Source organism: Notothenia rossii, assembly GCF_949606895.1.
Source record: "Notothenia rossii genome assembly, chromosome: 4".
Taxonomy (NCBI): domain Eukaryota; kingdom Metazoa; phylum Chordata; class Actinopteri; order Perciformes; family Nototheniidae; genus Notothenia; species Notothenia rossii.
Window position 1 is genome coordinate 53,709,947 of NC_136902.1, and position 25,586 is coordinate 53,735,532.

The 25,586-nt window shown below is 40.3% G+C and overlaps 2 protein-coding genes across 4 annotated transcripts in view; both read left to right on the forward strand.

The window, feature by feature from the left end:
* LOC307035385 (uncharacterized protein) overlaps positions 1-25,586 on the forward strand; it is a 464,943-nt gene that overhangs the window by 25,023 nt on the left and 414,334 nt on the right. The window lies entirely within an intron of this gene.
* Positions 720-25,586, forward strand: part of LOC307035386 (uncharacterized protein) — a 65,395-nt gene continuing 40,528 nt past the window's right edge. Inside the window, exons 1-4 of one of the 3 annotated variants that reach the window (XM_079674613.1) lie at positions 720-1,071; positions 1,789-1,891; positions 2,157-2,282; positions 2,681-2,780. In XM_079674613.1, coding sequence (XP_079530739.1) covers positions 985-1,071; positions 1,789-1,891; positions 2,157-2,282; positions 2,681-2,780 — 416 coding nt within the window. In that variant the 5' untranslated portion in view covers positions 720-984. The remainder of the gene's footprint in view (positions 1,072-1,788; positions 1,892-2,156; positions 2,283-2,680; positions 2,781-25,586) is intronic. The other 2 variants (XM_079674612.1, XM_079674611.1) reach the window with 2 other exon arrangements.

The following is a 25,586-nucleotide window of genomic DNA, read 5'->3' on the forward strand; positions in this document are numbered from 1 at the left end:
ATATTAAAGAGCAACTTCCAGGTTAAAGACACCTGTGAATAAATGTGTAGGAAAATGATGAATACACTAGATTTTCAAAAAAATATACAGAAATATACACTACAGTCAGTGGCGAAACTACCAGGGTGGCATGGGGTGGCAGCCGCCACCCCTGAAAAGGGGTCTGCCACCCCACCTGCCACCCCAGTCAAAAAATACCAACTGATGATTTATTGGATAATTATTATTAATATCGTTTTAAGATCAAAACAAATTCAAAACAATCCAAAATCGGTGTCAAACTGCAGAATGTCAAATTTGAAAAAGAAACTTGTTGGTGCACACCCCCCCCCCCCCTCCCCCCATCACGAATGGTTGCATCCATATCGCAGAATCTCTTTGCCTTGACGTGGAGTCAGCGCAGACACAAGCTGTCAGATGGAGTCTGTTCACAGGTGGGTAACGTCAAAGTGTAATGTGATTTCGAAACGTTTATAATTCCTCATAGATGGAAGGCGCTGTACAAAATAAACTATTATTATTATTATTATTAGAGATATGGTACTAGTAACTGGTAGTTTCTGGATGAATATGCTGTGTTGTTATCGATTTCAGAATTAACTACCGAGTGATGAGGCTAGATAGCTATTATGTGGCTAACCCCTAGCTACGTTTTACCTCATGTCACGGTTAGCCACAAGATAGCTTTTGAAGCCAGTTCGGTAACTAGCTAGCTGGTGCTAGCTAACTGAATAACGTTGATAACTAGCCAGCTACTGGCAAGCCTTTGACATTTTGAACTGAAACCAAGTGATGTTGTGGCATTTCATATCATTGTAGTTCTATGAAACGTTCTTAACAAGTTTGCTATTTGGCGTTAGCTAGTATGCTAGTGGTGGCTAAGGCTAGCAGAATTTCTGTGTGTAGCATCAGAAAGGCGAACCTTAACGTTACATGTAAACTTTAATGTATGTTTAACATAAAAACTTTAATTTATGTTTGAATATGACTTGTTTCAATTATAGGAAGGCCATGTCGTCAACCACAAAGAGGAAGGGTGACATCAGGAGCTTCATCCTCACAAAGAAGCAGGTTAGTGATGTGAGGGAGCATGAGGGTCCAAGTGCAGACAGCCTCTGCCACTCGAAGCTTGAGGCTAGAGCGGGAAGGTTAGTTAGCTAGTTCAGCTGGTCCTCGTGGTATTGTAGCCCAGTGCTATATTTTCCTTTTATTTTCTTTATGTTACAAAAAAGCTGGCTAACTATTAAGGTGGCATAGCAGAGGTTGCTTATTTAAAGGAGTAAAGCATTTCGGTAATGCAAAATATGCATTAGGTAGGTAATTTCATTGATGCAGAGAGAAACCTTTTATTTGAAATATTTTTATTTGACTGTAATTTCATTTAATATTTACATAGTAAACACTTTCTACTTTTATATAAAAGGGGGATATTTGTGATTTCATTGCATTTACTATAAGAGTAATGAAAGGTATTTTAAATTTGCTTAATTTAGGTTAAAATAAGGGATACACTACTACACTACAAAACTTAACATAAAATCGTATAGATTACCACATAGTTTGTGTGGTCAGTTAAAAGAACTTAGGAAGTGTCCCAGTTAACAATTTAGTTAATTACATTGCTACAGTATTTCTATTTTCAGGATTTCCACTTTTTGTCACAGCCCAGTAAATGTGATCTTATATTTCAATATACCACCACAAGTAGTGATATTTTAAACGAAGCTACAGTGCAGTAACATTAGGGCTAATGTATTATGTTAATGGCCTACTTTTTGTGTAAAATAGGCTACAGATCAGAAAAGAGCAGGAGAGAGCGAGCCCGAGGCAGAATCTGCCAATGCAGAGAGCCAGTTCATTGAGATGGAGGTGGAAAAGATCTGCGTAGCTGGTCAGTATGTTTTTGTTGTTGTGTTATGGTCCAGTTGTGTTCACTCCTTACGTTTGAGAAACTCCACTGCCGTTGGTGTGTGAATGGGTAAATGAGAAGCCATTGTAAAGTGATTTGGGTACTGTTAAATGCAAATAAAGTGCTATAAGTGTGACATTGACCATCAGGGTTATTATTATTATTATTATTATTATTATTATTATTATTGCTACCTATAGTATCTTATTTTATTTTTCTCCTACACAACAAAAAAATACCCCAACAGAGACCTTGGAGTGCCTTAATCCAGAGCCAGAGCCTGAGCCAGAGCCAGAAAGTGTCAATGATGACTGTGCAGAGAGACAGTCTGAGACAGAAGTGGAAGATTGTGCAGCTACAGCTGGTCCTCATGGTATGTTTTTTGGTGGGTGGGGGGTTCCATTCAAGTGTTAGCTCCTTACGTTTGAAAAAAAGCTACCACAATTGGTGTGAATGTGTGTGAGAATGGCTTAATGAGAGGCCATTGTAAAGTGTGTTGGGTACCGTTAGTTGCAAATGAAGTCCCATATGTGCAGTCCATTTACCATTTGGATCAAATACATATATCAGCACAGAATTAGTGACATTTTATCAAAGCCACAGTACAGTAAATGCCATGTATGATTTGAATCAATGTAGATCAATCAATGTATCAATGAATCAATGTAGTTAATCAATGTATCAATGAATCAATGTAGTTAAATACATCTTGGGGCTTATCAGGGTAGTTATTATAGAGTAACTTTCCCTCCTTATTTTATCTTTTTCCAGACATTTCCAAACACAGAGGGGATGGGCCGACACAACCATCGCTGGAGAGCTTTCCCAAGACGATGCAAGGTTGTGCAAGGAGAAGTTTCCATGCTGACTGGTACAAAATGCATAACTGGGTGGAATACTCACAGTCAAAAGACGCAGCATATTGCTTTGCTTGTAGACACTTTTCTTTACCTAATGCCTCTAGGACTGTGTTTACCTCTATGAATGGTTATTCTAACTGGAAGAAAGCTACATTTAAGGACAGTGGATTTTGTTCACATGCTAAATCAGAGAGCCATGTTAATGCTATGTTTGCATGGACAGAGAATAAGAAAATGCTAGACAGAAACTCATCAATGTTAGGAATGATGGAAGAGGAGTCAAGTAAAAAAGTAATCGAAAACCAGAAATATATACGCACACTTGGTGAAGTCCTGTTGTTAACTGCCACTCAAAACATTTCCCAGCGTGGTCACCGGGAATCATCCGAGGCGGACAATAGAGGAAATTTCCTAGAATTGTTGGATCTCCTGAGCAAGCATGATCCGTTTTTAAAAAAACGAATGGAAAATCAAGCAAAAAATGCAAAATACACAAGTAGCCTGATACAAAATGAAATACTGCAGTGTTTAGCAGATATGGTTAAAGAGGAGATGATCAAAGAGGTTAAAGAGAGTGCACAATTTTCTGTTCTTGTTGATGAAACAAAAGATGTAAAGAAAATGGAGCAGATGTCTTTTGTTCTTCGGTACTATTATAATGGTGTAGTTCAGGAGAGTTTTCTAGAGTTTCAAGAGGCAGATAAACTGGATGCTGCCAGTTTAACAGAGAAGATCATTGGCTGTTTAGAGAAGTATGGGCTGGAATATAAAAAAAACCTAGTTGGGCAAGGCTATGATGGTGCTTCAACTATGAGTGGGAAGCATGCTGGTGTCCAAGCCAGAATAAGAGAAGTAGCCAAGCATGCATTCTACGTTCATTGCAGTGCCCACTGCTTAAACCTAGTGATGGTAGACAGTGTGAAATCTGTTCCTGATGCAAGAAATTTCTTTTCATTGTTAGAGCGACTGTATATTTTTATGTCAGGATCTTATGTCCATCCTAAATGGTTGGATGTGCAGAGAGAGATGTATGATGGTCAAGTAAGGGAACTCTCACGTCTCAGCGAGACTCGATGGGCCAGCAGACATACAGCTTGTCGCAATGTCATGGATAGGTTGCCTGCTGTAATGCAAGTACTGGAAGATATTTCAGAGGAGGACAATCCGGACAGAGCGGTTGAAGCAAGAGGTCTACTAGTTCAGATCGATCTAAATTTTATTGGATGTCTTATACTATTTAGAAAGGTACTAAAGGACACACACTTTTTGTCAGAGATGCTTCAGTCAAGAAAGATTGACCTTACTAAAGCTGTAGAGTTAATTGCGACCCTCAGACAGACTCTGGAAGACTATCGCAGTGAGACATACTTTGATGAGCTGTGGAATGAGGTACTAGCCACCTGTGAAAAGTCTGACATTTCAACGACTCACACCCTTAAAAGGGCAAGGCAAATAACACAAAGACTTCAAGGTAGTGTTATCATGTCAACATTAGGACAACACACAGAATCGGACAGTAAGAGGTCTTTTATCACCAAGGTATTTTATCCCATCATTGATTGTATGGTTGGTGAAATGAGAAGACGATTCTCTAGCGTAAACTGTGACATCATGCAGGGTGTCCAGGCCCTAAATCCATCCAGCAGCAGCTTTTTAAATGAGGAGGCAGTTTTTCTATTAGCAAATGCATATGGGTCAAATGTAGAGGATCTGAAACATGAACTGCACCAGACTAGAAGGTTGTTAGATCGACAAGCAACACATGGAAAAAGTCCGTCCAGTTTAATAGAATTTGTTAATTTTTTGGAACCATACAAGGAGGTATTCTTTGAGATGGTCAGGTTATGTAAAATAGCTGTGGTATTGCCTGTTACCAGTGCAGCATGTGAGAGGAGTTTTTCAGCTCTTAAACTGATCAAGAATCACCTGCGTTCTACCATGACTGAGAACAGACTAGCAAGTATAGCAATTCTCAGTATTGAGTCTAAACGTGCGAAAGATTTAAATTTGGATGAGTTTGTGAAGAGATTTGCTGCACAGCATAGCAATCGTCGCATACAGCTTCTGTAGCAATCAGATGATATATGTAACGGAGTCAAAAAACATTCTAATCTGCTTTGTATTTTTTTGGTTGCATTTACAATGTGAAATTTCATCAATAACTGATAATGTAAATACTTGTATATATTTTGTGACTTTAACACACACAGAAATTGTTCTCACAAACCTGTCTAACCTATTCTGTACACATGCACTCACAAAACACTTTGGCAGGCAGGCCTTTGAGGGAGGGCTTTGCTTCTAGGATAATGCTGGCATTTTGTAAAGTGCTGGGAAGTCCTCAAATTTCTAAATCATTCCTATGGCTTGATTTTGCTTTCAAAGTGCCTCAGATTGATTAGATTGAATTAACAATGTTCAACATTTTTGACCCGGGGGATATGCCCCGGATACCCCCCCAGAAGGCTTGCTTGGGATGAGCAACATTTCTGCTGCTACAATAATCCCAAGGGAAACACTGTTTTAATGTACTAAAAAGTGGAATGCTCATGTATGTAGACCAAATATTGAATTTATCACACTTGGGTGTTGAAAAAACTGTTGTATATGGGTGCATATAAAGTACAAAGTAAGGTGGGCTTCCTAAAAAAATTGCCACCCTACAATATATGCCTGCCACCCCTCTGCCACCCCATGTATAAATCTCTAGAATCGCCACTGACTACAGTGACATCTGGCGTCTTTTTTGTAAGAAATGTTCACTTCCGCATTAAAAATGCTCGGCACGTGACCTCCCGCGTGTGACGTAACACGGGGGACACAAGGGGGAGAGCGGCCGGTGTAACGTATTAATAAACATGGATCCCAATGCTAGTTTCGACACAGAAGAAGTTGAACATGAATATTCGAATGCATATGACGGACTACAACCTTATAATTATGAGCCTGCTAGGCGTCCAAGAGACCAGGAGCAGCCAAGGATTAGAAGAAATAACGGCCATCGGAGAGAAATTGAGCTGTGGTGTGAGGAGAACCAGTGGAGAACTGGGCAGCTATCTTGGTGAGGGACCGGCGTTAGCTACAGAATGTTAGCTAACGTCACATCACAACATTGTAAAGTTAGCTATCATATATCAGGCTATAACTAAAGTAGCATTGATAATATAGTAACGTTACTGGCAGGACTGTTGATACTGATCCATAACATAAACTAATGCGCAAGTACAGTATCAGCCGTATCTCGCGTTACCTAATGCAACTCCACACTACGGTGCTGTGTACCGGAGGAGAGACTTGAGATACGGCTGATACTTGACGATCTGGCGGAGAAAGTTTGTGGAGCCTCTGTTGATATGTCGTTGTAAATGGCTTGATGGAAAGCAGGTGTGTAGTCGGGGAAGGTGCACAGCTGATTGCAGCAAGTGAGTGGAGGTTGAGCCGGGAGCCAGGAGTGACAGCCACCACGCACACACAAACAACACAGTACCGGAGGGGAAAGAGCGAGAGCAGCGAAGGGGGGGGGGGGGGAGATAGAAGTAATACGGTTTCCTGATAAAGCTGTGGAGAGTATGTGCTGCAGGGAGGTGGATGCACAACGCACCCAGGAACGAACGCTAGCTCCGGTCCTTTTGACTGTGGACTCGATGTCCTGACAGGCTGGTATGTGTGCAACCTGCACAAACACAATACTGCACCATGATTACAAATGGTGAAATGCAATTTAAAACTACCGAAAAATACCAGCTCCTTAAAACACAACCGCTCTACTCAACGCAACTCTACTATACCCGCGGTCAGAGAGCGGAGATGTGTCCCCTGTGTGATGTAATATGACGCGTTTGACGTATGACCTTAAAAAAAAGCTGTTTTTAAGAGCAGAGCTCAAAATTGCTCCTTTCCCTCTTAATTCCTGCCCTTATGTCTCGTAAAACATATCAAATCCTGCATTCACTTTTTTTATTGTAATTTTCAAGCAAGTTTAAGCATAAATGTAGAAAAAATAAAAACCTGCAAGATGCTCTTTAATATCAGAGGCCAGATTGCTTTGTGACTGGTTTTGTAACATTGATTATCCCACCCTTAACTGTATATATTAAGCAAAGTATGAGCTAATATTTTTATGCATTGTACACATTCTTAGGGGATATTATTTATTTGCCATTAGTAAAGTTCAGTAAGTAGCTTACTGTAGCATGTAGCATGAGATGGCACAAAAACGTGTCATATCAATTTAAGTCAAATTAGCTTTTGAATAATTTTTTTATCAAGGAAAGTGACTAGCATCCTAGTAGGGGTTTGTTTTTAAAGTTAGATAAAGTAGGAAACAAATGATAAGCTCTGCTAAAGGATACAGTTATTTACCATTAGTAAATTCAGTAAGTAGCTTACTCATGTAGCCTGTAGCATGTAGCATGAGATGGTACACAAAATTCGCTTTTGAATATTTTTTGAATCTCTGTTAAAGGATACAGTTATTTGCTGTGAATTTAACCTATTGCTATAACCCGATTTATAATAGCTAAATAATCAAAATATTATTTACTTTTTTAGCTTGATAAATTGAGCATGCAACTGCATAAACGCATTTATTGAGTCACCTTTACTAGTGCTAGGACTTGTTATAATGATGGTGGTAAGATTGATATATTCTGCATTTTGCGTATTGAGTCAGAAAATCATAATGAAGAGAAAGAGAGCAGACATAGCATCCTTCTTCAATAAGAAGAAACCAGCTGAGGCACAGGAGAATGAAAGACAGGGTCAGATGGAGAAAGGACAGACAGACAGACAGAGAGAGAGAGCGAGAGAGATGAGCCCCCACGTACCAGTGGCCCAAGTGGACCTCCAGGTATACAGACTCTCCCTCATACATCTGGCTACAGTGTTACCTTCATTGATATTGTCCACTAGTGTGTTCTATCTATATTCACATCATGTTGAAAATGCATTTTAAAAGCTTTAAGTAAATAGTTTCACCACCTTAAAGTCTGACACAGATTCTTTTGTAGTTGTTTTTGCAAAGACCCCAACTCAAACACTGTAGAATTGTTATTATATAACCTTTTGGAAAATGATTTAATCACCTTAAAATCTGATGCTTTTTATTTTTAGATGTTTCCAAAAGACCTGTACAAGCACCGCATACTAGGGGTTTCACAACTACCAATATTTACTAGTCGACATATTTTTCAAAATAGCAGTCGACTAGTCGTTACGTCATAATAAAGACACACAAAGAGAGGTGTAAAACTGTATTTTATATTGGAACTCATACAGTAACATTAAACACTGCATTTTAATTTGTGTTACATGGCTGAGTAAATAACGAACAGTAACTGGACTCACCAAAATCTACAGCAGAAAACTCTGTTTACATAAATGCCACGTAAATCCAGTGCGCAACATTTTACTCGCTGTCCTCCACGGTAACGTCCACCTTTCCAGATTTTTGGTTTGCGTTGAGGAACACCAACGCATCAACATGTGAGGGAAGGAGGCTTGACCGCTGTCGGGTGACAGTGTTGCCTGCCAGGGAAAAAACCCTCTCACTCGGGGTGCTTGTGGCTGGAATAGCCAGGTAGCTCCTCGAAAGCTTGGCTAAACGGGGGAATCGGTGCATGTTTTCTGCCCACCACTCCAGTGGGTTATCCATTGTGGGGATATGCGGTGTCCGCTGGCAGTAATCCCGTAGCTCATCATCAGCATCACTGTTGATCCGTTTTTTCTTGCTGCTGCTCTCGAAATGAGCTCCAAACAGCTGTTCAAAGTCACTCTCCAGTCTCGCCTTTTTGCAACTTGCTTCCGCCAGTTCCACTCCAACGTTGTCAGCGATCTCCTCTTCACCTACAGCAAAAATGAACCACATTAATGATAAACACATTGTTTTACAATTTGGCCGGTTTAAGTAGGGCCCCCACGTACCAGTGGCCCAAGTGGACCTCCAGGTATACAGACTCTTTCACAAATACTGAATATTTGAATTGTACTTTAGTTTTGTCCAATCTGATACAATGGCAATGTTTTAATGCAGCCTGATAATGAATGGATAAGTCTGATAAACACCACTCATATAAACACCTCTATCGGAGTAAAGTAAGGTGACAGTAGATGTAAGGGCCTGGATCATATATTAGATGTAGAATGAGAAAATGGTTAAACTGATTGGCCCGACCTTGATTGTTATTAATCTCTGCTGTAATTGAATAATTGAAGTTGCTTTTTCTTTTTAAACAGACATTTCCAAATCAAGATCCGATCAACCACTCCAGCCACACCCGAAACTCTTTCCCAAGACACTCCAGGGCGACAGACGAAGAAACTTTCAAGCCTCGTGGTACAATGTTCACTCATGGCTAGAGTATTCTCAGATCCAGGACTCTGCACACTGTTTTGCACGCAGGCATTTTGGCCTCCCAAACACAGATTCAGTGTTTACTTCAGCCTTGGGATTTAAGAACTGGAAAAAGGCAAAATTCAGAGATGGAGGGTTCACTAAACATGTAAAGGGAGAGGCTCACACAAATGCAATGGTGGCTTGGAAGGAATATGAGAGAGGAGACAAAGTGAATGCATCTTTAATGAGTACCCTGACTAAAGAACATAGTAAGCAGATACAAGAAAATCGTACTTATATAAAAAGTGTAGCGGAAGTTTTACTGTTAACAGCAACCCAAAACATTTCACAAAGGGGTCATAGGGAGACAAGAGATGCAGACAACAGGGGAAACTTCTTGGCTATATTAGTTGTGATTGCTAACCATGACACAGTTATCAAAAATAAACTTACAGGGCCTCGCAATGCAAAATACACTAGCCACCAAATTCAGAATGAGATTTTGGATACATTAGCTGAAATGGTACGCTCCTCCATCATTAACGAAGTCAAGGAAAGTGAGATATTTTCCCTAATGGCAGATGAAACTAAAGATACAAAAAAAAGGAACAGATCTCTTTAGTGCTGAGATATTATTATAAAGGAGCTGTAAAAGAGAGCTTCTTGCACTTTGAGCCTGCAGACCGCCTTGATGCTGCAGGACTGACAGAAAAAATAATCGAGGTCCTTGAGAGATATGGCCTGGAGTACAAAAGTAAGCCGGTTGGGCAAGCATACAACGGTGCTTCTGTCATGAGTGGCAAGCACTCCGGCGTTCAAGCTCGAATTAAGGAGGTGGCAAAGCAGGCGTTTTATGTCCATTGTAATGCACATAGCCTTAATCTGGTTCTAGTTGACACAGTTAAAGCAGTCCCACAAGCTGAATGCTTTTTTGCGTTTTTGCAAAGACTTTATGTCTTTGTGTCTGGCTCTTATGTTCACACGAGGTGGCTTAACATTCAGAAAGAAATGTATGCCGGAGCTCCGAAAGAGCTTCAACGGTTGAGTGAAACAAGTTGGGCTTGCCGGTATATAGCTTGCCGTACCATCTTAGATAGACTACATGCTATTATTCGTGTCCTTGAGGAAATAGCTGCAGAACACAGCGGAGATAGAAGTGTTAATGCACGTGGCCTGCTCGCTCAAATTGACCTGCAGTTTATTGGCCTTTTAGTGACATGCACTAAGGTTTTTGGAGATGCAAGATATCTCTCTGACCTTCTACAGTCTCCCACTCTTGATTTGTGTTCAGCTGTGGATCTAGTTGAAGCCCTCGTGAAACGTTTTCAAGACTACAGGGATGAAACCTACTTTGAAGGACTCTGGAAAGAAGTCTTAAATACAAGTGCAAAATGCAATGTTGAGACAGACCCTATTCCAAAAAGAAAGACAAAACAGAGCAGAATGCTAGATGGACATACTGTCATGTCCTCAGTAGGTGCGCGTTCTGAGCAGACCAAGGACACTTTTCGTGCCAGAATATTCTACCCTGTGCTTGATAATATGCCCGGTGAGCTAAATAGACGATTCTCAAAACTAAATTGTGAAATAATGATGGGGATCCAAGCCTTGAATCCTTCAAGCGTTACATTTTGCGAAGAGCAGGCTCTATTTGCATTTGCTTCTATTTATGAATGCAACATAGATGACCTCGGACATGAGGTACACCAAATGAAAAGAATCCTAGAGAGGAAAGTAACATCTGGCATGCAGAAGCTCTCTAGCATAGTAGAGCTCACAAAAATCATTGAACCCTTTAAAGAGGTATTCTATGAGCTCTTCCGCTTGTGCAAAATTGCCATTGCCATACCTGTGAGTACTGCTTCCTGTGAACGCAGCTTTTCTACACTCAAGTTGGTAAAGACTTACTTGAGATCTACCATGGATGATGATAGACTTAGCAATCTGGGGGTTTTAAGTGTGGAGTCCAGATGAGCAAATTCCCTGGACTTAGAGGAATTTGTGAATCGCTTTGCTGCAAACCACAACAATCGCAGAATACAGCTGTTGTAAGCTGAATGTGAGGAGAAGGAGCAGTGGCTGTTCAGGTGTCACAAAATGACCACTGATTCAACTCTCCAAAGTCTCCGGTCTGTCTCCATCGATATATTAATTTAGGTGAAACAACAAGTGAATCACATCCAGGGTATTCCACTGTTTCTATAAATGTCTTATATGTCAAATGTAAATTAAATGCCTTAATTGTTAATGTTAGACCCTCTTGCACTTAATGTTCATATACAAGTGCATTGAGTTAATTATTTCTTCCCTCAGTTAAATGGGAGTGATTGTACTCACATAAATAATTATTTAAGGTCACACACTCATCAAGAATGTGTGGTAATGAAAGATTATGGCACATCATTTTTTCTTAAAAAGGTGCTAGTTTATTTTAGCAAGGAAAAACAATCAAAATCACACATTTATAAATACAAACTTTAAAGATTCAAGATTTTTCTTTCACAGCTGCTTTAGTGTTATGTTGATGGTATTCTTCATGCTGGCTTACTTTCACACTGTCGTTGCTAACGAGACAGAACCGTTGTTAATCTCTTTAGAAACTCCCTTGCCATTTGAAATGTCTGTCTTATTAAAAACCAAATTAGTAGGGATGTAACGATACCAAAAACTCACGGTACGATAATATCGCGATAACAAGTCCACGGTGCGGTATTTATTGAAGAAAAAAAAAATCAGAATTTTTTTTTTTCAATAAAACATTTTTTTACTCGGAAAATGTTTCTTTATTACATAATAAATCTGATTTTTACAGCATTTGTGTAGGATAGCAGTATTTTAAAGTGTCAAAAACAAAGTGACAGTAACCGACTGGAACAAGAAAACCAGTGTTTTTGTACCTACTGGTACTACCAAACAAAGTACCGGTTAGCATTTTCTTTATGCCACTGCATCTCACAAATAAACAAGGACATTTAATAATCAGACCCTGCAATAAAATAAATCAAGTTTCACTTTAGTTTTTCAAGTAACTCAACTCAAACTCACTAGTCACTCACTCAGCATCATCAAACAGGTTTTTAGGAATATGAGAATGTCCACATTTCCAGGTATTTATAAGCTGGGGTGTTTGGGCATTTACAATATCCCCTGCTCTGGAAAAAACTCTCTCGCTTATTACTGATGTTGCTGGGACACCAGTGGTCGCGTTAACCGAATATTTTATTTAACAATGACGGAAAGATCTGAAAGCAGTCTGTCATTTTGACAGATTAGAACAAACTCGGAACAGCGCCAACGTTTCCCCAGAGCCAGGCTCTGGTGTTATGCCGTGTTATGCATGCCCTCCAAAAGGAAATGATATAGTTTCCAAACCGTACTTTGCCGTACAGATCAATACATGTCTGGGAGGTTTTGCTTTACGCTGTGCGCGTCCCGCGAGGTGCATGCACACACGGCATAACACCGCCCCCCCCCCCCGTTGACAGTTCACGAGCGTGCTCTATCGTGAACTGTTCAGACCCGACGGGTAATAAGGGATTATGACGGATATTTTACGATCCTGTCTGTCAAAATGACGGACAGCGAAAAAGTCTAACGCCAGGCTTATTGACATGGCGAGATATAAATATATGGTTGGTACTTGTCAATGTCTCTTGGTGTGTAAATGTAGCCCTGTAAATACGATGTCCTTTTGTGTTATCTGTTGTTTTATTTTCAGGTTGTAACCTACTTGCTGCCATGTTGGACAGGGATCTCTTTTTTTTTTTAAATCGCAGTAGATTTTGTCAGTCTCATGACGGTATTGGGAAGTTTATTTACCGCGATATTCGGTATATCGTTACATCCCTACAAATTAGCCAAGGTTACAGCATCTTGCAGGACATGACTGTCATATAATACTCTGTATTATGATCAGTTCCTATGTGCCTGGACTGAGTATGACAGAAAAAGACATGTTGACAGAAACAGAAAACAGTTGTTACAATATGTGTTACTGTGTCAATGTTGATTCAACACAAATATTTTACAAGCTCATTTACAATGTTATACGGGAACGTGATGTTCAAATTAGCCAACAGTGTACGCTGTTCAGTAAAATTGCTGCCAAGAGCCAGTGTTCAGAAGGGTTCATTTGTTGGACTACTTAGACTACTTGTTTTTAGGGATATTTGTGTACAATATAATGCTAGATTTGAAGGCACAATGAGTAGTATGTTTATACTTAAACATTCCCCCCCTCTCAATTATCAGTTATAACACTTAAGTGTGTGGCAGTGTGTGTACCTGCAATGCAGACCTCTGCCTGTTTTCCTTATTTGGCTGTGTTCAGGACTGTTATGGTAATTTAAGTGAAACAAGTGAATCACATCCAGGGTATTCCACTGTTTCTATAAATGTCTTGTATGTAAAATGTAAATTAAATGCCTTAATTGTTTAAGTTGCAACCCTCTTGCACTTAATGTTAATGAAAAAGTAAGATGTATGTCTTAACCAATAATTTAATTTAAAAAACTCTTGTTTAAATGATGTGTCTCTGTCACTGAGAGAATGAGCTCATAGTGCTGCTGATCACCATAAGCTAAACAGTCTGTATATTGCACTACATTTGTATAATGTAAGCTTTGTTGTTACTTTGCCTGCGAGAAGAAGAACAAAATAGTTAGATATACTGAATATTATTTGATCTATTCCACCACTTAATCCCAAATAATGTAGAAGTGTGTTGTAGGTGCCTTAAATAGCCCCTTATTTTATAGTGAGATGTATTTTTATGTTCATATAATAGTGATTTCAATGCCACCCCAACATGATCACTGGTCCCATCTTGGCCACCCCACTGAAAATGTCCTGGCTCCGCCACTGCAAAACTGATTTATTCCCTCCAATAAATTCACTTTTACAAGATGCCTGTGTGCTTTTTACCACGTTGTAATCACAAAAATGATCATACCACTTGCTCGTTCTATCGCTTCTCGTCTGATGAAAGGACCAGGAGTCGTTGGACCAAACATATCAGGTAATATACATGTCTTGCATGGAACATAGTCAAGTTAGCTTCCTAGCTAGTAGGGAGCGCGTTAGTTAGCATTACATTACTTAGCCTTGTCATTTGTATTAGCCTTAACATGAAGTAAACCAAAATGTTAAACAGTAAGAGTAGTCATGATGGTAAGTATTTTGTGAAACATTTGAAGAGTAGCCTATCGCCCCCTCCACCAGGTGCTAATGGGGCGGGAGGTAGGCTAACGCCAGATTTGCATTGGCGATCTTTTCTACTTAATGCTATCTGCACAAATGGTTAACATTGAACATTAAAAGATCAGGCAGTTCAGGGAGAGTCGAAAGAAGGCAGGCAGGCAGCTTTGCATGACACTCTTCTGGACATGTTTCATTGTGATCACAGTGAGGGTGAGTCAATCTGTTTGTTGGAAAGACAGTAGTTGAGTGATTACTGAGAGAAAATTATTAAAAGAGATAATTATTCAAATTGTTGTTACTGACCTTTTTCTCTTTTATTTTCTTTACCTCACCTGTAACTGCTGAGACCCTGAGGAACATGCACACTGGACTGACCTGCTCTGGCAACCTGATTTCCTTATATTATTTATATACATCAAAGGCACAATGCACCCCCCAGAGACACACATGTATTGAGTGTGATATTTTGCATTGGTCATGTGAAATCATTTTTACATACTAGAAAACTGTTGGAGCGGCAACTTGTTTTGAAATTGAATTTTTAATATCCGATAATAAAGTTGATCTGTTTTCTTTATTCTTCTCTCTTCCCAGCTCCATCCATCACCATTCTCTGTTCCTGCAGGTCCTGCTTGCTAATCAATATTCATATTTTTGTACACAATTACAAATAAAGTCAATGTATTGTATGACATGAAGTTGTGCTTCATTCTGAGTCAATAATAAATTCATTCTGCCTTCAACTGCAAAATTATTGTGGACTGCACCGACATCCATGTAGCTGCCCCCCAGTAAGATGAACCAAGCAAAGCTGACACTCAACATACAGCTGTACTCTTAAGTTTACATGAAGAATTTGTGAAATATTGGTAATAACAGGTTTAAATGATTATTAGTAATTAATTATATACTTTTCTCATTGTAGACGAGCAGACAGGGAGCAGATGAGAAAAGCAGAATATACAGCTGCCATTTTCCACATGGAAAAGAGAAAGGGCCAAGTGTATTTGAGTGGACAAAAGAGAAAGGGAGCTTAGCTGTTAATCAGGACACAGCTACAGCAAAGGGCCTGCGTGCGTGCGTGCGTGCGTGCGTGCGTGCGTGCGTGCGTGCGTGCGTGCGTGCATCCAGCGAGGCCTGTTCGAGGACAGCAACCTGTGCGGCATCCACGCCAAGAGGGTCACCATCATGCCCAAGGACATCCAGCTGGCCCGCCACATCCGAGGAGAGAGGGCTTAGACTGACCTGAGACCAGCACACCCAAACACAACGGCTCTTTTAAGAGCCACCTACATTTTCAAAGAGTTGCAATCCTACGTTATTATAATGATTAAACTGGTTCATGTATCACTTAGTTTACTGAACCGTGATGAATGAAAGAAATTAGTGAGGTAGTGGTTTACTGAAGTTACAAAGACATTAATATATGAGTAACATGTCAGTGTAAACAAGCTTCTGTCAATTATGGATCATTCAAACTATTTATATAAAAATATGTAATAAAGTTCTAAAACAAGTATTCGGTATATTCCTTGATAGCTTTTGGAGAAGGTTGTTTACTAAAATCTATCGTTTCAACTGTTTCACTTTATAAAAAGGGAACAGGTGAGTAGAGCATCATTGAGTTTCTTATTCTGTCAGTAAATTATCCAAATGAAATGTTTTTCATTATTTTAGTCAACCCTAAACAAATTCATTGTACCTTTTAATAATGACCTTACATGGTCGCCAAAGTTAAGTTAACTTCAGAAAATCAAATCTGTTCTGAGAAAAAAAATATAAAGGTTTAAAGATAGGAACTTGCCATCCCACTGAAAAACAGTCCGTAGAGATTTAAAGGCGTAGTTGTCGTTCAGTCCAATGTTTCATTTGGATTCTTTTGACAACAGTCAACTATTTTCATAAAGAATATATATATATTTCAAATTCAAAGTCAACTTTATTGTCAATCTTACTCAGTTTGTGTTTATAGACAGAGAGATCAAAAAGACGTTTCCAACAATCCCAAATACAAAAAATAAAATTATACAATTTACAAATATGTATACAAATATATATATCCTATATACACCATCATGTATAATGACGGTGTATGATGTAGAAGGAAATGTGGTAGATAACAAGTAAATATTGAGTTACATACAGATCCATGTTACAGCAAAAGATGGAATAACTAAGAAGCACGCAGTATAATAATAATAATTACATGCAACAATTAAATAACTGCTCAGCATCTCCACCACAATCCCAATCTGCTGTGTCCTGTTTTCCTTCCCTCTGCATAACACCCCATCACACATACGAAACACAACGCAGAGTCCGAGGGTGTTAAGAGTATGTTTATTTAAATGTCCTCCTCTCTACTGGCCAACACATATGCTGGGTGTAGAATTTTTTCAGGAGGAGGAGATTTCCAAGCCATGCAGGGTCTTTGGGGATGGGGATGATGATCGCCTCCTTCGTGGTCCACACAACAAAGTAGCAGAGACTCCGGTCTGTGATGTGCAACTGCCCTTGGACCTGGTGCCAGTTTGGGTGATTCTCCTTGAGAATATATGACCCACCCTCTTCACGGAGACAGAAGGATGGACTGCCTCCGCGATGGTCATGGTCCTCTGGCTGTGTGGACACCTCCAGCAGGGCAGATGGCTGCACAAGTCCGTCAGTTGATGCTCCCAAAACACCCGACTCACTCACAAAGAGACCAGACTCAAACACTGTCACCCGATAGGCCTGCACAAAAGCCTTCACCCCTTCGGCCTCGTTTACAACCCCCCAGTTGACAGCCATGACTCCGTCCAAGTTGTACCCCCCAAGCATGGAGTGGATGAAAGTCCCAACCTCAGCACAGCACCAAAATTAATTGTAACTGCCACTGAGGATTTGTCCGCCGTCCTACGGTGGCTGTCTGGATGGCAGCTTGCTGGTCTCTGCTCAGTCGCATTGAGGCAAGAATTGCCCCGATCCCCATGCTCCTTCACCAGCTCCGGCACGGTGAAAATGGCCTGATGTTGAGGCCACGGCTCTGGCTCAGGTGACAAAAGCCATGCCATGCCACACTGTGCGCCCCTCAGTGCAGACCTGAACCAGTCTACATCCTCAGTGGTGATGTCTCTGGCCAGTGGGTTGTATGTCTCCTCTTGCTGTTGGTAGAGTTGAGACACCGGCTGGACTACTTTTGAAGTGCCAGGCTTCCTCCACTGGCACTCAACATCGGTGGAGCTGATCTGCCACATGGCAAATATTGCCAATGCTGCAGCGTGGCTGCATTTGTACATCCCCCGTGCACAATCACAGACAGCGCTCTGCATCTCGCCATCGTCTCCCATGCAGATCTGTAAAAATAAAGGAAGTACTATTTGTTAGCATGCTATAATAGATTGAATGAGCAATACTACAAGGATGTTCCTGATCTGGGGGTGGGAGGGTTTATTTTTCCATAGTTTTGTCCTCTTGTCTGATTGTTGTTATTGTTTGTTTTTTCTGTATTTTTTGTAATTTGTGTTGTATTGGTTGTGATTGTACATTGTATTTTTGTAAATGTGTATGAATACATTTTTTTAAAACATTTGATCAAAAAAAAAAGAAGGATGGTCAGGATCTAGACTCAGTGTGTAGTTTATTAATTAATCAATGCTCTCTACATTAGGAAAACACATACCAGTGTACCAGAGGGAGTCACACACAGCTGTGCCTAGATAACCAAACAAATTGACAAGATAACCAAAATCCTTGAATCTACACACAGCAAATAAACTCATATGACACAACGAGATGTAAAAGGAGATCACACATACAGTATAGTCGATATAAAATTGGCCGCTTCAATCTGAAGAGCAACTAAAAAAAACACGGGAGTGTACCTTGTTCTTGTGAACACTAATGTTATCCACAGCATACACAGAAACCACAAAGTTCTTAACGAGAAAACTAGTTGCTAAAACAAAACACGTTAGTATACCTTGTTAGCTAAATTTAGCTAGCTGACATTAATTGATAATTACACATTGCACTCATATTACTCACCGAAACCTTGTAAAGCCGGTCCCGCATGCTGGCTCTTACAGAACTGACTAACTCCCCTTTCGTGTATGTACAGCTCTCAACATGCCCAGACTTGTAGTGATTTTCACCTCGTTTTATACTTTTCGCCTAATTCTGAAAGAAACAGGTGAAATTTGCTAACGTGAAAGCCATTTGTGATGGTGACGCGTATTGTGCGAGACCAGAGACCTGTAGTTCACTGAGCGGTTTCACACAAAAAAATGTGTAACTTCACAGTTTTACGACACTTTTTTTTTTTTTTACTTGCAAAATGTTCTTTTAAATTGACAAACATCATATGTGTCATTCGTGGCACAATTCAAACGGGATCGAAAGATTACTTTTCTCTCTCCATTTCAAATTGATCTATCAACTTTTAATACTTTTTAAGACCCCGCGGAAACCCTGTTATTTGAGAAAGGCAATAAAAACTGGGGACATTTTGAAAAAGAAACATTTGTGAATACAATATTTTGCTAAAGTAATCAAATTATTCATTCCAAATTCAAGTTTTTGAAAGCTACATTTTATATTATCATATGTCAAGACCGAAAAGGTAATTGGTTCTTATCTTTATAATAGAATTGTTTGAATACTTTTGAAAAATATGTATAAAAATGTATTATCTAAAAAACTCAATCCATTTATAAGTAAGGCTCTTATGAAATAACCACAGAATACAAAAGCATGCCTTTTAATTAAAACAATCATTAGTAAAGTAATTTACGTGAGACGTTTCTACAGCCATATTTAAGAGTATAATTCATATGTATAATATCAGTTCAAATAAGTGCTTCAACATAGTTAATATTGCAGGAAAGCAATATATTAGACGTTAAGTACTTTGTCAGGCTTAATATTTATCTTTTGATACCCCCAAAGCTTTTTCTTATTTAAAAGAAGACCTTAATCTAAAGTATTATTTAATGTTTAAATAAAGGTTAATTCGTTTTTCTGTTTTGCACCTCCTCCTATTAATATCTTTGTACATTCAGCACTAAACTGTTTTATTGTAGAGATCACTTACAGTATCTTCTTGATTTTTTATATTCTATATTTCTATCATTGACCTTATACTTTCACCCTATGAAATTATGTACTCTTAATATTTTTGTATCTTTCCATCCTCATCTCTGTGGCCTCGTCAGAGAAATCCTTCTCTGCGCCCCGTCGCCTGAAAACCTGGCTGCGTAACACAGTTACCCAGAAGAGACTCACTCACCTGGCCTTGCTGCATATACAGCAGGAAATTCTGGCTTCATTGGACATTCATGTTCTCATGAGGGAGTTTATTTCCATCACCCCTGAGCGCGAGACCACCTTCGGTGTTCTGTAGCTGTTGGAGAAATACTGTTTTCTCCACTCTTTGGGTTGTTTTAATGCACTGATATCATGTGTGGCTCTGAACTGTGTATGACTGTAATAGGAGGAGGCAGGGCATTTCAGGTTGTTGATATTTATGAGAAGACAGACTTGCTGTCTCCTAAATATCACATTTTTATGAAGCGTGAAGGAAGTACGTGACTCTTTCCAGAAGACGTCACAGATGACCCATCGCAGATGAACCAACTTTCCGACACCCCCGGATGATATTAGCGGCACCTCGATTTACGACTTTGTTGTTATCTCCTGTGTTTTGGACTATATAAGCCTGTTGTTTTTTGCTGCTCCGTTGAGCAACATACCTCATGTGTGTGAGTTAACCCATATCCTTTGTATGTGATTTAACTCTGCTCATTCTTGCAAGAATAAATTAGAACCTGATCATTGATTCTCAACCTGGTGTCGAGTGATATTTTCCTAACAGTAGCCTATGCTGTGTGCATGCGAAGAGAGTCAGAGAGAGTGAGAGAGAAGTTCAGAGTTAGTCGTTATTAATATTTTCAGATGGTTGCTCATGGCCAGAGCCGGCCCGACCCATTAAGCGACATAAGCGGCCACTTAGGGCCCCGCAGCCACTAAGGGGCCCCCTAGCAAAAAAAAAATTAAAAATATATATCAGTACACCGTCACCGTGATAAGTAAGTTTAATTAATTGTGTTAATATGCCTAGATTGCCTACTCTCATGTATTATATTATTGAGTCGATTGGACTTGAAATTATTCTGATTAGGCCTAGCCTACATTGCAAATAAGCAGACAGCGCTGCCAGCCACACACACACACACACACACACACACACACACACACACACACACACACACACACACACACACACACACACACACACACACACACACACACACACACACACACACACACACACACACACACACACACACACACACACACACACACACACACACACACACACACACACACACACACACACACACACACACACACAAACACACCTCTTGTTTCCTCCGCCACATCTCCTCCTCCGTCCTCTGGGAAAGGTGAGCTTGAGTTAGCCAGGGGAACGTTGATAATTGCCTGCCATTATAGAGCTTTTTCGTTCGCGTTCTTGAGGGAAAGAGCTGCCGCAAAAGAGAGGGGTCTGCCTGCAGGCCTGCACTCTCAGTACAGGAAGTGACGATTCTGACGAACACGTTTTTTCCCCGCCCCCCGAAAGACTAGTTTGATGGAAGTTTTCAAATCACAATAGAGACTCATCACGGAGGTGATGAGTCCGCCCACTGTGCACTTTGGGTCTGCCTTGGTCAAGCCCTTTTGACCCCCCCAGCCTGTTTCTCGTAAAGGTTGATGGGAACATTGCCCGGTCTCGGGTGTCCCCCCACGGGCTGTGTCCAGCCCCCCCCCAACTCATCCATATATTAACGGATTTTAACAATTTTTGTTGCATTTTTCTCCTCTCCTCTCACTGATCGAATGGCAAACGCGAACCACTGTCGGAGGGCCTCCGCGCCGGCCCCGGTTCCTCCGAACTGCGGGTTCGACTCTGATGGCCGGAAGGGTGTGCTGCATTGGGGTGGGGGACTTCCCCCACCCTGCGTGTCTCTTCCTTCCCGGGCCGGCCGATATGAAGCATGACCAAGACGCACCGTCTTACTGGGGTCCCACGGGTCCCGCAGCGGGGTGGAGGTTCCCAGCTGGAACCTCCGCCGCGGTGCACCCGGCAAACATGGTTGTTTCTCGAACCCTCCACTGTTGTCTCTAGCGGGTGTAACTAAAATACAAGATGTCGTATTTATATAAATAAATATATATTGTCAGTACGATTTTATTTTGTATTTGCGTGCATTTCCTGTTCGGAAAGTGGCGCTGCGGCTGTACTGATAGTAACTAAAATACAAGGTGTATATATATGTATATAATAAGTGTCACGATTTTATTTTGTATTTGCGTTCATTTCCTGTTTGGAAAGTGGCGCTGTACTGATAGTGGCGATTTTATTTTGGAATTCTTAGCGTGCACTTCCTGTCCTGAGAGTGGAGGTGTCCTCAGAGTGCAGGTGTCCTGAGACTGCTGCCTGCAGGCAGGCTCCCATGCAAAATAGGCAGCTCTTCACTGACACACCCCCACCCCGCCACGGGGTCATGAGCGTGATGAATCATACTTTTTTAAGGAAATCGTTTTCATTTTTTATTATAATTGCTGTGAAATGTATTATTTTGTCATTATTACAACAAATATACACTTGCAACTGATAACACTGGCAATGATTTTATATTTATTAGACTATTGAAAAAAAGATAATGCTACCAAATAAGTGGGGGTACGGCGTACCCCCGCGTCCAACGCCCACTACACCACTGGCTGACAGGTACCTATCCTGTGAGCTGTGACAATGTTTAAAATAAACTGTCAGTCGGTCTCAGAGTTTTTGAAGATGGACATAAGAAAAAAAATTCTTAAAAAAGACGACAATTCTCAAGTGATGGCTCACACAACAACCCTAGAGCCACCACTTGAGCCAGGTAAACATGTAAATGTCAGTAAACTTCCAAGTTATGCGAAAAAGTAAGGAAAGCATAAATTACAGCTACGTTGACGTTACTTTCAATCGCGGGGGTAAGCTAAACCGTTAGCAAGTAGCTATAGCTAGCCAGATATATTAAATAAACACTTTGTCATACAATCTAAATGTTATGTTTTTTAGCTCTCTGGGAAATGTTGACTTACTGTTCGACATGAAGCTAGAAGCTACCTTACAGTACACAGTTAATCCGGAGCCCTGTCAGTTAACGTGTTTCATAGTTAGCTTAGCTAAGCATCAACCTAGCACTGAAATATATGGATGTTATGTGCAGGGGTGCACATAACTTTTTTGCCCTGGTTCTCAAAGGAGCACCTGGAGATGTTGCTTGGTGCTCATCCTTAAAATTAAATAAACCGTAACTTTTGAGGGGGTCTTGACTTTATTTGCCGGACACACGGCACTGAACACACATGCAGAGGTGAACACAGAACACACATGCAGAGGTGAATACAGAACACACATGCAGAGGTGAGCACAGAACACACATGCAGAGGTGAACACAGAACACACATGCAGAGGTGAACACAGAACACACATGCAGAGGTGAACACAGAACACACATGAAGAGGTGAACACGGAACACACATGCAGAGGTGAACACAGAACACACATGCAGAGGTGAACACAGAACACACATGAAGAGGTGAACACAGAACACACATGAAGAGGTGAACACAGAACACACATGCAGAGGTGAACACAGAACACACATGCAGAGGTGAACACAGAACACACATGAAGAGGTGAACACAGAACACACATGCAGAGGTGAACACGAGACAACATTAGCGCGACCAGTAATCCTACAAGCTGTCATCACTACCCTCCTGACTGTTCTCCTGACTGTTCTCCTGACTGTTCTCCTCACTGTCTTCCTCTCTGTCAGACATGGTAGCTGATGATGTACCTAGATCGTGCCTGATGACCGTCCAAGAGCAATAACCAGCTTATCCTCTTGCGACACCACTACTCTATTCTAGTGGCGCTATGTCCCCCCGAACAGGAGCGCATAGACTTTTTTCCGCTACCCTTTCTCTCCAACAACAGTACAGTTAACTGTAGTCCTACACGACCAGCCTATACACCCGCCATCGAGTTCATCACATTGATTGTAAGGGAAACTTCTGCAGCAATGGAGAGTCAGGACTCAGAGAGACACGAGGAGAGCTTTGATGTCAAACTCTGGTGTTTTATTACAAGTATCGGTCGGAGAATTTCACATCACAAGTCACAGCAGCCAAAGGTTCTGACTGCACGGGTGGGTTGCCACATCAATTCTGCTGCGCCTCTCTCTCGATAGACCTTTTAACTAGCTTACAGAGAGTTAATCAACATGGAGCACTGGAGATAGCCCCAACATCTCGAGACACTGAATCACCTGTCTGTGGTGCTTAGAAGCCAGCGTTCTCACAGTCATAAAACCCTCTGTGACCGGTAGTTGCCCGGTCATAAAACTGGTAATATCAACAATAGCTGAAACCTCCCATTCCTTAAGATAGATAACAGAGTCAGGGTTGGTCATACACGTCAACAGGCAGAAAGGTTAAATATCTTAGGAGTAAGACAGAATTATTCTCTAACAGATCCTCTCTTTTTATCATTTATGATAACCTTAAAACATTAGTCTAATAATAATTTGGTCAATACTTAAATCAATAGGCGTCTTCAGACTTGAGTGTGGTCTTACACAACATCAATTACATCAATAACAATCACAACATAGAATAAGATCGAAAGATTCAATCACAATGATTGATACAGACAATCATAATAGAAAAATCATCTCTCATCAGTGTTTGATCATCTTTTGTCAAAAGCACAATAATGAACACACATAAAACACAGATGCATAATAGCAAAAACATATATTTTAAAATATTATGTTTTAACAATTAACCATTAGTTAATCTCACTTATCAAACTATAAAACCAAGACCAGCTTGCAGTTAAAAGATTTACTTCAAGGCAATCACGAGTCAAAAGCATTTTTAAACTCAGGATCATAAGAGATCCAGGTAAGGTATACAATTCACAGTTGTGATTTGATCAATCTGTAATCTGCAAAATTGCAGTGTCTTCAATTTTAGGATTACATTTACGTTTACTTCATTACATATTAAATCAAAAGACTATGGCATGATAACATAATTACATTACTTCAACTATCAATCATTATGTCATTTCAAAATCTGAAGGGAAAATTAAACAATTATCAAAATGTTTAACAATCTGAAAAGGAAACGTTCGGTAAATATTCAAAGACTTTCGTAAAAACCTGGAAAGGAAGGATTAACATTCTTAAAACTTGAAACATCATTTTTAGGTCTGTCAGTGCATGGGTAATACATTGAAGAGTAGTGTTGTTAGCCTGATTGCTGGACAATTAAGGATATTAACATTATCTGTTATAATATTAGAAATATCTTATTTATTGAATACCTTATAATCTGAAAATATTTATTTATTCTGTTTGGTGCGAAAGTGTAATCTGATCTGACAAAATATATTTATCACCACTATTTAACACTCTATTCATTGGAAATATAAAAAAACAATCATTAATTGTACATCTGTAAACATCTGGTTATTCAATTCAAAGTTCATCTTTGTACGAGAGCTGGAAGAACATGTCCTCCTCTCTTTATGACACAGAAGAGGCTTCTCAATACTCAAATTTCCCCTCCTCGACTCTTCGACTCCTCGGTCCTCCAGTAGTGACCCGGAAATGCATTTCAGCGCGCCATGTTGAAGGACATCTCATTTCTCTAAATGCACATCGAGGACCGAGGATCGAGCGTCGACGAGGCTCTCTGGAGGAGCTATAACCGAGGAGACACTGATGGGTCCTCCACGGCTCCTCCGCGGATGCATTTCCGGGAACGGTGGAGGCGTGACGCACACCGGACTTATCTCAGCCAATGACAGCTCTGCATGCATTCCCTGGATATTATTTTATTAACTGCTTTCGCGTCGCAATTTTTCCAGAGAGAACAGCTGTGAGGTCCGTGCAGAAAGCAGAGCAGTGTGTATAATATATATCCCTCAGTATAACAGGCCTACTCTCTTTATTTGCTTTAGTTTAGTAGATAACTACAAACAAAGAGTCAATATTTTTCTAAGACCATTTAGTGCTTCACATAATAAAATACACAACGGCTGTAGCCTGATTATGCTTTAGGAGCTGTAGATGTGTGTGGTACAGTGTGTAGGTGTGTGGTACAGTGTGTAGGTGTGTGTTGTACAGTGCGTAGATGCGGCGAACAGACGGGTCTCAGTTGGTTTGGTGTCCTCTGCTTA